The following is a 12550-nucleotide window of genomic DNA, read 5'->3' as shown; positions in this document are numbered from 1 at the left end:
TGCTCTTTATTATGTTGAGAAATTTCCCTTCTATACCTATTTTATTGAGAGCTTTTATCAGGAATGGGTGTTGGACTTTGTTGAATGCCTTTTCTGTGTTTATTGAGATGATCATGTGATTCTTCTCTTTCCTTTTATTTATGTGGTGGATTACGTTGATTGATTTTCTAATGTTGAACCATCCTTGCATACCTGATACGAATCCTACTTGGTCGTGGTTTATTATTTTTTTGATATAATGCTGGATTCTATTGACTAGAATTTTGTTGAGAATTTTTGCATCTATATTCATGAGAGATATTGGTCTGTAATTTTCTTTTTTTGTGGCATGTTTGCCTGGTTTTAATATCAGGGTTATGCTGGCTTTCTAGAATGAATTGAGAAGTGTGGGTTACTTTTCTGTGTTCTGAAATAGTTTGCGTAGTACTGGTACAAGCTCTTCTCTGAGTGTTTTGTAGAATTCTTCAGTGAAGCCATCTGGGCCAGGGCTTTTTTTTGTTGGAAGTTTTTTTTATTACCTTTTCAGTCTCTTGTTAGAGGTCTGTTTAGATTTCCCACATCACTTTGTTGTAATTTGGGTAGGTAGTGTGTTTCCAGAAATTTATCCATTTCCTGTAGGTTTTTTAAATGCGTTGGAGTGGAGTTTTTGATAATATTCGGTTATGTTCCTTTTTATTTCAGTTGGGTCTGTAGTAATGTCGCTCATTTCATTTATTTGGGTTATTTGTGTCCTCTCCTGTTTTTCTTTTCTCAGTCTGACCAGTGGTTTGTCGATTTTGTTGATCCTTTCAAAGAAACAACTTTTGGTTTTGTTGATTCTTTCTATTGTTTTTCTCTTTATTTCATTTATATTTTCTGTGATCTTTATTATTTCCTTTCTTCTGGCGGCTATGGGCTTTTTTTGCTGTTCTTTTTCTCTTTGTTTGAGTTGTGTAGTTAATGATTTGGTTTTGTCCCTTTGTTTTTTTTGATGTGTGCATCTATTGCTATAAATTGTCCTCTGAGGACTGCCTTTCCTGTGTCCAAAAGGATTTGGTATGATGTGTTTTCGTTCTCGCTTGATTCTAGGAATTTTTTGATTCCATCTCTCATTTCTTCTATTATGCAGTTGTTTGTAACCAGGGTGTTATTCAGTTTCCATGTAATTAATTTTTTTCTTTGCTGTTTCTGTTGTTAATTTGTACCGTGATGGCATTATGGTCAGAGAAGCTACTTTGTATTATGTCACCGTTTTGGATTTTGTTGAGGTTTGCTTTGTGGCTTAAAATGTGGTCTATTCTGGAGAACGTTCCGTGTGCATTGGAAAAGAATCTGTACTTTGCAGCTGTTGGATGGAGTGTTCTGTATTTGTCCATGAGTCCAATTTGGATGATTGTCGCCTTTAAGTCTTCTATAGCTTTGCTGAGTTTTTTTCTAGGTTTTCTGCCCTGTACTGAGAGTTGTGTGTTGACGTCTCCTACTATTATTGTGGAACTGTCAGTTTCTCTTTTCTGTACTGTTAGAGTTTGTTTTATGTATTTTGGAGCCTTGTCATTGGGTGCATAGATGTTTATTATGGTTATGTCTTCATGATGGATCGTCCCCTTGATTATTATATAGTGTCGTTCTTTGTCTTTTATGGTAGATTTTGTTTCAGTGTCTGTTTTATCTGAGATTACTATTGCCACTTCTGCTCTTTTTTGGTAGTTGTTAACTTGATACTTTTTTTGCAAACTTTGATTTTTAGTAAATTCACATCTTTGTTTCTAAAGTGTGTCTCTTGTAGATGGTGTATTGATGAATCCTGTTTTTTTATCCATTCTGTCACTCCATCTCTTTATGGGTACATTTAGGCCTTATACATTCATTGTAATTATTGATAGATGTGAGTTTATTGCGGTCATTTTGTAGTGCTTTTTTTTTGTGGTGCTGACGTTTTCTTTGTTCCTCTTACTCTCCAGGGCTGAATTTGTTTCGTGTGTGGATTTTTTTAATTTCTTTTGTTTTTGTCGGTTTTGTTTTTACTGAGACTTTATATTTTTCCTCTTTATTTTTATGAATATGGTTGTTAACTTTCTTTGTGGTTAACGTAAAATTTACCTTTTCTAAGTTTGAAGGAGTCTATTGTTGGCATCGCCTTGCCTTCCTCTCCATTAGAAGTTTCTATACCTACACCGTTTATTCCCTCTTTTATTGTTCTGATGTTGTTGTCATTTACGGATTAACTGCTCTGATTCCCTGTTGTATTTTTATTGGTTTTGGATAGAACTTGGGAGTTCCTTTCCTAGATGTGTATCTGGCTGGTACGATCCTGTGTCCTAGATTCAGCCCGTGAGCTGAAGTTGTTTTTCCTCAGATCGAAGGAGTCCCTTTAATAATTCTTATAAATTTGGTTTCATTTTTGTATATTCTCCTTAATTTCTGTTTATCTGGAAATGTCCTAATTACACCATCATATTTGAACAAGAGTTTTGCAGGAAATATTATTCTTGGCTGGCAGTTTTTTTCTTTGAAGCTTTTATATATGTCATCCCATTACCTTCTTGCCTGCATGGTTTTTGCCGAGTAATCTGAGCTTAGTCTTATTGTTTCTGTGTATGTGACTTCCTGTTTTTCATGAGCTGCTCTCAGGATTCTTTGTCTTTGGTTTTCGGTGAGTGTGATTATGGTATGCCTTGGTGATTTTCTTTTGGTGTCTATCCTGTATGGGGTTCGTTGAGCTTCTTGGATGGCCAGCTTTTCATCTTTCATGATATTGGGAAAGTTTTTTTTCAGCAGTTCTTCATTGATCCTCTCTGTGTTTTCTGTTTTCTCCTCCTGTTCTGGAATTCTGATCACACGCAGATTTTTGCTTTTGATTGTTTCCTACGTCATTCTCATGGTCTCTTCATTTCTCTTCATTGTTTTTTCTGAGTTTTCCTCAAACAGAGTTGTATGCAAGTGTTTGTCTTCAGTGCCACTGATCCTGTTTTCCACCATTCAGATCTGCTCCTCAGCCCTTCTGTGCCACCATCCATTTCTGAAATCTTGTTGTTTATCTTTTGGATTTCTGATTGTTGTTTTTGTATAGTTTCTAGTTGTGAATTTATTTTGGCATTTTGTTCCTGCATTATTTTCCTGAATTCTTCCAATTTTTTGTCTGTATTTTCCATGAATTTGTCTGCCTTTTTCATGAATTTGTCTATTTTTTCCTCATTTTTGTCTGCTCTTTGCTACAACTTTTGGATAATTCTGACTATTAGAGATTTGAATTCCCTATCAGGTAGTTCTAGTGCCTTTTCTTTTACTGGAAAGTCATCTGGTGTTTATTTTGGATGCCTGCTGGAACCATCCTGTCCTGGTTTGTAAATGTTTTGATATTGTCTGCTGTCTTCGGGGGATTCAGTAGTTATTTTTCTTGTTTATTGATTGTAGATTTGTTTGTTTTGTCCTATTTATTTTTAAATTTGGCTGTGTGTGAGCAGGTGGGCTGTGTGTTCTTTGTTGTTTGCTTTTCTGTGGATACTTTTTGCCTCCTTCTCCAATTGGCAGGGTCAGTCGCTCAGATATGGTATAGCAGGGCAGGTCTAGCCTAAGAGAAGTTGCTGGGATGGGTTGTTTGTGGCACTTACTACAGCCAGCAGGGTGGGTCTGTAGTCCATGCAGGTTGGGTCAGTAACCCGTGCAGGGCAGGTTCTGGTAGGCTGTGCCCGTGCTGCTTGGTGGTGTGATGTTAAACGCACGGTGTAGGTAGGCAGGATGAAGCGGGGAGATTATGATGTGTGGAGCTAAGATGGATATGGGAGAGAGAAGAAAGGAACACGAGTCAAATCTATAAAAACAAACAAAAAAGAATGCTAGGGGAGCTTTCTGTTGGAGTGGAGAGATGAGAGACCATGAAATGGAGAAAAACAAAAAGGGGAAGAAGAAGAAAAAAATGTAAAAAGAAAATAGTGAATAAATGAAAGTTAGAAAGAAAAGTGAAGCTCCCAGGGATCCCAGTGATGCGGCTACGAGGTCAGAGGAGGTTGTTCCCGGGTGTTGAAGTACCGCCTGTCTAGAAGGCGTAGAAGTGTCAGTAAGCCCCAGGGTTTCAGGGGACAGGAAGATAAGGAAAGTATAGAGAGGCGAGACACTCAGTAATGAAGAAACACGGAAAGGGAAAAAGAAGGAAAAGAAAACAAAACAAATTAAAGAGAACGAAAAAGAAAAACCCCCAAGAAAACAGAAAAAAAAAAAACAAACAAAAACCACAAAGAAAGAAATGCTCTCAGGGATCCCTCTGCGCATATGCGCAAGCATGGGGGTTAGGTCCCAAGCCGCGCAGCCCTGCCCAGCCAGAACAGGCTCTCAACTCGAGAAATGGAAAAGAAAACAAACATATCAAAACAAGCAAATAGTGAAAAGCCCTGGGATCCCACCAGCATGGCAGCATGGACCGGGAAGCAGCTCCGCAGCCCCTCAGGAAGAAGAAAAGATGGCGCGCGGAGCTAGGTATTTGGGCGTAAGGAGGGTGAGATGGTGAGAGGTAAGGTAGAATTCAAAAGAAGCGGAAAAAAGCAACATCAGCAGCCAACAAATGGCACTTGGAGTCAGCCAGCGCGGGCTGGTAGAATCCAAGCAGCTGGTGCTTCCCGGCCAAGAGACTGGAGGCGAAAAAGGGTGGGGGGTGGGAAGGCATATATCACTCGTTACTGGTTATTCTGTCTCCTGCTGTTGGCTGCATGAAGCTGCTTTCTTGTATCCCCTGTTCGCTGGTCTCTGATAGAAGTCCAAGATGGCAGATCCGTGCTGCGTTAGCTGGTAGGGGACCTCTGCATGTATGTCTCCTTGCTCTCTGTTCTGTGTCAGTTTCTTATTCTGTTTGGTTCTTGGCTGAGTTCTTTATCTCTTCATTTGATGTTTAGGGTTTCAGGATTGCTGTTTTCTCTGTTTGGCTTGGTTTTTTGGATCTTTGCTGTGGAGGGACAGTGTGGTGCTTCTGCCTAGTGTGCCATGTTGCTGGAAGTCTCTCCATCTGATTTTGATGCTTCCCGCATCGTTTGTATTCTTCCCGTGGAGTCTTTCAATATTGCAATTCAGAACTTGAATTTTTCCTTCAGTTCCTTCAGCTTGAGAAATGCCGATTGTGTTCTTCCGTTTTGGTTTTCTAGCTCCAGGTCTTTGCACATTTGATTATAATACTTTACTTTGTCTTCTTGAGCTGCCCTTTGAAATCTTCTGTTCAGCTGTTATACTTCATCATTTCTTCCATTCGGTTTATCCACTCTCTGTTCAAGAGCAAGTTTCAGAGTCTCTTTTTACATCCATTTTGGTCTTTTGTGTCTTTTCAATTACTTCTTGCTTTCTTCATGTATGATGTCCTTGATGTCATTCCACAACTTGTCTCATCTTCGGTCATTAGTGTTCAGTGCATCAAATCTATTCTTGAAATGGTCTGTGAATTCAGGTGGAATATATTCAAGGTCATACTTTGGCTCTCGTGGACTTGGTCTAATTTTTGTCAGCTTCATCTTGGAGTTGCGTATTGAGCAAGTGATGGTCTGTTTCCACAGTCAGCCCCTGGCCTTGTTCTGACTGATGATTTTGAGCTTTTACATCATCTCTTTCCACAGATGTAGTCAGTTTGATTCCTTTGTATTCTGTCCCGTGAGGTGCACGTGTATAGTCGCCGTTTATGTTGTATAATTAAGTTCCTGTTTAACAAATTTTATACAAATTGTTCCTTGACATTGGTTACAATTTTCACAATGTGTCAGTATTCTCATTATTTCCATTCTGTTTGTTCTGTGTCCATTCATCTAGCTTTTCTTCCCCTCCTTGCCTTCTCTTCTTTGGGTAAAAGTTGATCATTTGGTCTCATATAGTTGACTCTTTAAGGGAGCACATTACTTATAGTTGATATTGTTTATTTTTTAAGCCAATTTATTATTTGGCTGATAAGTGACCTCCAGAAATAGCTTCAGTTCCAAGTTCAAAGAATATCTTAGGGCAGTAGTCTCTGGGGTTCCTCTAGTTTCTGTTAGTCCATTAGGTCTGGGCTTTTTTAGGAATTTAAATTTTGTTCTACATTTTTCTTCCATTGTATTTGGGGCCTTATATTGTGTCCCTGGTCAAAACAGTCGGTAGTGGTAGTCAGGCACCATCTAGTTCTTCTGGTCTCAGTTTAGAAGAGACTGTGTTTCTTGCAGGCTCTTAGTCCTATGGGCTAGTTTCTTCTTTGAGCCTTTGTTTCTTTCGTTCTCTTTTGCTCTCTGTGAGTAGATTCCAATGGTTATATGTTAGGTGGCCGCTCACAAGCTTCTAAGACACTAGACGCTAGTTACAAGGTATGATGTAGCACATTATCTTTATGAACTATGTTATGCAGATTGACTGATTTGTCCCCTGAGACTACGGTCCTAAGCTTTTTAACCCAGTAAACCAATCCTATGATGTGTTTGGATATTTCTAGGACGCCTCTATAACTATGCCCTCTATGTGCTTTGTTATGTATAAAAATGTGTATACATGTATTCCTACAGATACACCTATACATGAACGTGCGTTATATGTCTTCCTGTACACATATATGTGTACATATCTACCTCTGTAACCACACGTATATTTTTTGATTGTTACTGTTGTTGCAGAATTGTTATAGCATTTACTGAAATTGTCCCTTCTGCTTGTGTACCCTATTTTACACAAATAGCACTCACCTTCTACATTTGTTTGCCAATTGCACCCTCTCTCGGCGAGTTTATTTTCATAAGTGCCCTATGCTACTTTTTTTCTTTTTACAGCAACATGTAAAAACAATGGACATAGCAGTGCTTATGAAAATACTTATGGTGGAAGGGCACGGTTGGCAAACAAACGTAGATGGCACATGCTGTTTGCGTGAAAATACGGTACTTCTTGGTGTTCGTTTACTTTCGTCAAGTTGTGCTGACTTCACTCATATTTGGTTTTGCCTTTCCCATCATCAAAATAACAAGTATCTGCTATCTAAAAAGTGATTCCCCCTGCCTCTCCCTCCCATCTCTTGTAACCATCAAAGAGCGTTGTTTCTGTGTGTATATCTGTTGTTGACTTTTTATAATAGTGAGACTATAAAATATTTGTCCTTTTGTAATTGACGTATTTCGCTCACCATTGTGTCCTCCAGTTTCTTCCATGTTGTGTTTCACGAACTCCTTGTTATTCTTTATAGTTGTGTGGTATTCCATTTATGTATGTACCACAATTTGTTTATCCATTCGTCTGTTGATGGGCAGTTAGGTTCTTTCCATCTTTTTGCTGTTGTGAATAATGCTGCAGTGAACATAGGTGTATGTATGTCTATTTGTGTCACTGCTGTTATATCTCTTGGATATATACCTAAGGAGTGGGATTGGTAGATCACAAGATATTTCTATTTCTAGATTTCTGAGGAAGTGCCATACTGTTTTCCATAGGGGTTGTACCATTTTACAATCCCATCAGTAATAAGAGTTCCAATCTCCCCCTAACTTCGCCAGCATTTGCTTTCTGTTTTTTTGGTCATTGCCATTTTTGCAGGGGTGAGGTGGTATCTGATTGTAGTTTCGATTTGCATCTCTCTAATGCCTAATGATTGTGAGCAATTTTTTCATGCCTTTGTTGGCTGCCTGAATGTCCTCTTTGGTGAAGTGTCTGTTCATGTCTTTAGCCCAGTTTTTGATTGGATTATTTGTCTTTTTGTTGTTGTTGAAATTTTCTATATATTTTAGAGATTAGATCCTTATCAGATATGTTGTTACTAAAGATTTTTTCCCAGTCTGTGGGTTCTCATTTTACTCTCTTGGTAAAGTCTTTTGATGAGCATTAAGTATTTAATTTTTAGGAGATCTGAGTTACCTAATTTATCTTCTGTAGTTCGTGCAGTTTTAGTTGTGTTTGATAGTATATTCATGCAGAAAATTAGGACCTCTGGTTTAGTGCCTATGTTATCTTCCAGGAACTTCATAGTTTTAGCTTTTACATTTAGGTCTTTGATCCACTTTGAGTTAGTTTCTGTGCATGGTGTGAGGTATGGATCCTGTTTCATTTTTCTGCAAATGGATATCCAGTTTTTTCCAGTACTATTTGTTAAAGAGACTATTTCTTCCCCTATTGAATGGCTTTGACCCTCTATTGAAAATCAGCTGTCCATAGATGGATGGATTTATATCTGGGTTCTTAATTCTATTCAGTTGGTCTATGTGTCTGTCATTGCACCAGTATCATTCTGTTTTGATTACCTTGGCAGTATAGTAAGTTTTGAGATTGGGAAGTGTGAGACCTCCTACTTTGTTCTTGTTCAATATTGATTTAGCTATTTGGAGCCCCTTTCCTTTCCATATAAAGTTGGAGATTAGTTTTTCCATTTAATTTAAGAATGTTGTTGGGATTTGGATTGGGTTCACATTATATCTATAGATCGCTTTTGGTAGTATTGACATTTTCATAATGTAAGTCTTCCAATCTGTTAACATGGAATATTTTTCGATTTATGTAAATCTCTTTTAGTTTATAGTAGTGTTTTATAGTTTTCCTTGTGTAAGTCTTTTCTGTCCTTGCTTAGGTTTATTCCTAGGTATTTTATCCTTTTGGGGGTGTTGAAAATGGTACTGTTTTCTTGATTTCCTTTTCCAAGTCTTCCTTGTTAGTGTGTGGCAACCCAACTGATTTTTGTGTGTTGATCTTGTTGTACCCTGCTGCTTTGCTGAATCCTTCTATTAGTTCCAGTAACTGTCTTGTGGAGTCTCTGGGATTTTCTTCGTATAAGATCATGTCGTCCTTGAATAAGGATAATTTTACTTCTTCCTTTCCAGTTTGGATACAGTTTATTTCCCTTTCTTGCCTTATTCTTCTGGCTCAGACTTCCAGTACAATGTTGAGTAAGAATGGTGATAAAGGGTATCCTTGTCTTGTTCCCATTTTCAAGGGGAATGCCCTCAGTGTCTCTCTGTTAAGAATAATGTTGGTTTTTCATATATGCCCTTAATTATGTTGTGGAATATTTCTTTCATTCCTATTTTGCTGAGAGTTTTTATCAGGAAAGGGTGTTGGATTTTATCAAATGCCTTTTGTGCATTGCTTAAGATGATGATCATGTGATTCTTCTCATTTGTTTTATTTATTTGGTGATTACATTGATTGGTTTTTCTACCACCACTTCTTTTTTGGGGGAGGATACAGGAAGAGAAATGGTAAGTGATTTTAGAACTATGTCCTGATTTTCTACCACTATGTACCATTCAGATGCTTCATAATTGTCTGATCTTGATTCTCCTGAACTCTGGAGGTTTGGTTTCTTATCATCGTTATTCATAAACAATGGTGGTAGCAATATCAGTCTTATATTTGTATGGGTCATCTAATTTTTCAAAGGACTTGCATGTACTTTATCTGATTTACTACTCAAAATAACTCTAAGGTAGGCAGGGCAGTTATTTGTTCTCCATTTTTCATACTGAAAGTGAGTGACCTTAAGAGATGTGGAGCTAGTATAGCTCATATGGTTTGTAGTGCTGTAACCTGGACTTAGACTTAGGACTTTGACTTTTTAAAATCTTTATAATCACTGGATTATTGCCTTTAAAACACAGTATTTTTTTGTGCCCCCCCCCCCCCATAATTCTAGGTAAAAGTAATCATTCGCTGAATCTGAGTGAAAAATTTATCATTCTAATTTGAGGTTTATGTTTTGATAGTCATAATTATATTATTTACCCTTATTTCACAACTTTAATGATAAATTATTTTTTACTTTTTTTTTTTTTGTTGTTCATTCAATTACTTATTTGTGTATGTTTAGGAAAAATCATCTAATGTTAAGAATGAAAGTGCAAGTGGCACCCGTAAATCTGAAAACCTGCGGGGCTGTGACTTACTTCAAGAGGTCTCAGTCACCATTCGAAGATTTAAGAAAACTTCAGTTTCTAAGGAAAGGTAACCTCATTTCCTCCCCTTGTTAGTCTAATAGTAAAAGCACAAAGGAAAAATCTCAAAAAACATACCAACACACAAAAAAGTAAAATTCTAACTTCTACGTGAAAATTTTTGTTTGCTTTGCATCTCTCTCAAGAAATTATAATCTCAGTGAGCACAGTAGTTATTTCTACCTCACTGGTTTATGTCTAGTGTCTACTACATAGTGCTTGCTATATATTAGGAATATAATAAATATTTTAGAGCGAGAGAAGAAATGAACATGATTTGAAGTTATGTTCACTCTTTATCAGACTCTAATACGTTATTGTAAACTTCATTTCTTTTAAAAATTTCTACAAGGCAGATACTGTATTTTTGTGCAAATAACTCGCACCTTCTTCCTTAGTTTGCCAGCTTTGCCCTCCCGCCATGAGGTATTTTCGTAAGCACACTATGCTAATTTTTTTTACAGCAGCATGTGGAAGAGGATTGGCGTGGCAGCGCTTGTAAGGGTGCCTTGAGTGGGGAGGGTGTGGCTGGCAAGACGTGTTATTTGGGCTTATATGCTATTTAAAATCTTTTAATACCCTAATGTTAAATTCAAAGGTCAATATTTTGTTGTAATATTTAATTTCTAAAATTTGTTTTTTATTGTGATAATTATGATTTAAAATGAAGCATTACGTGAGCAACAGGATTATGATAGCTTTAGTCGAGTTGTTCTATTTTGGCTGTTAATGTACTTACATTTTCTTTTTCGTAGAGTACAGCGATGTGCCATGTTACAGTTTTCAGAATTTCATGAGAAACTTCTTAGCACTCTTTGCAGAAAAGCAGATGATGGCCAAATCACAGAACATGCGCAGAGCCTCGTGTTGGATACTCTCTGTTGGCTGGCTGGAGTACATTCAAATGGACCAGGAAGGTTAGTAAAAGATTTTACTTTCACTGATGATTGCCGTTTGGATGTTTTAGTTAAAGTTAAAGATGAGTCCAAGTTTCTGCTGTTGTTTTGCAGCTCAAAGGAGGGAAATGAGAGCCTACTTTCAAAAACACGAAAACGTCTTTCAGACATTGTGCGCATTTGCTTCTTTGAGGCAGGACGAAGCATGGCCCATAAGTGTGCCCGATTTCTAGCCTTGTGTATTAGGTTGGTGTATTTTTATGTTGAAAATACTTTGTAGATGCATCTACAGTCTGGTGCGTGATACCTTGCCTGTAGTATAATGTGATCTTTGATGAACGTATGTATAACTTAAGAGAATTTTCCAATGTTATTGAGGGTTATTGAGATTTTAAAAAAGAATTTTGATTGTAGGGCAAAATGTCAATATTAAATAAGTCTATTAATAAAAGAAGTCTACCAGGCTTCTCTGCCTGTTATTGGTGGTTTGGGGAATTTGGTGAGGGGGAAACCTTTCCCCACTTACACTCTTATTCTTCCTAGATATTTTGGATTCTTCACCTGAAACTATGTTCCCTGTTATATAACAGTCTTATTGAGCTTATTTGTAACATTGTGCAGATCATTTTCTCTAAACCTGAAACTCAAACTAGCTAGGAGAAGGTAATTAAAAGGTAATAGTCAATATTGATAGTACCTGCTTATTTGCCCTTTTTGTAAAGAGAATGATTTAGTGCATTTAAGAAAATAGTTACAAAGACCTTTAGTATGATTAATCTCTAATACCTTTCTGCTTGTCTTTGACACTTTAAGGCAAATTTTTCCTGTGATCGTTATGAATATGTTTTATAATTTTTTAATTATTACATCAGGCTTAGGGTTGTGGTTAGACCTTGAGTAATGTCTTTAAAATTTTCCTTTTAATAATTTTTCAGTAATGGCAAGTGTGACCCATGTCAACCAGGATTTGGATCTGTTCTGTTGAAGGCTTTACTTGATAATATGTCATTTTTACCTGCAGCAGCAACTGGTGGTATGTGAAATCAGTTTAATCACAAATAATTGTAGTCATAGGAAATACCTCACAAGTATACTTAGGATTATTATTAATTATTTTTCTCAAAAGTTTTTGCCCACTATAGCCTGTTATTTCCAGGGGTTGATAAATTGTGGTTGGGTGATCAGGCACTCTGTGTTCTATAATATTCCTAGGAAAGGGTTAGTGGAACAGTTTAGTAAATATCAGGTTATTTCAATTCATATATTTTCTGTAGCTTCATTAAAATCATTGAGTTATTTGGTTGTTTACTGACTGTAGATTATATGTCACAAAGTAAAAAGCCAGCAAGTGCCAGGGAGATGACATAAATAAGTACAGATGTCCAGGTGTAATCGTACATGCATATATTGTGTGGTAGGGATTACGGCAAATTGTAGTGATTTAAAATGGGCTAGTGGTTTACCCAGCACTTGAAGCCTCTGATATGCTATTCAAGATGAGTGTAGTATCAAGTAGGAATTATAAAGCAACCCGTTAAAATAGCACATAAAGATGTTTATGTTTTTTGCTGTTGTATAAGTTTACTATGAAGGGATACTGATTTGGCCTTTTAAACCTAATATTATTTTTTTGTAGACATTTCCCACAATCTTCTGCTTTGTAAATAATCAATTCATTCAACAAGTTATCTGAATGAGATAGATATTTCACAAGTGTTTGATCTTTATGGTATTTGATCTTTATGGTATACCCGAAGAAAGCTTGCTCAA

The 12550-nt window shown here is 37.0% G+C and overlaps 1 protein-coding gene across 17 annotated transcripts in view; it reads left to right on the top strand.

The window, feature by feature from the left end:
• BIRC6 (baculoviral IAP repeat containing 6) overlaps positions 1-12550 on the top strand; it is a 364754-nt gene that overhangs the window by 115012 nt on the left and 237192 nt on the right. For 13 of the 17 annotated variants that reach the window (XR_002824888.1, XM_023736211.1, XM_023736202.1 and 10 more), the window contains 3 exons: positions 9761-9894; positions 10640-11026; positions 11716-11813. Coding sequence is in view for 16 of the 17 variants with exons in the window: in XM_023736211.1 (XP_023591979.1) it covers positions 9761-9894; positions 10640-11026; positions 11716-11813 (619 nt within the window). In the remaining variant the exon portion in view is untranslated. The remainder of the gene's footprint in view (positions 1-9760; positions 9895-10639; positions 11027-11715; positions 11814-12550) is intronic. The other 4 variants (XM_004369572.1, XM_023736223.1, XM_023736213.1 and 1 more) reach the window with 1 other exon arrangement.

The sequence above is a fragment of the Trichechus manatus genome, unplaced genomic scaffold (genome assembly GCF_000243295.1).
Source record: "Trichechus manatus latirostris isolate Lorelei unplaced genomic scaffold, TriManLat1.0 scaffold00005, whole genome shotgun sequence".
NCBI lineage: Eukaryota > Metazoa > Chordata > Mammalia > Sirenia > Trichechidae > Trichechus > Trichechus manatus.
The sequence above is the reverse complement of the archived record's forward strand: the minus strand, read 5'-3'. Positions and strand labels throughout refer to the sequence as shown.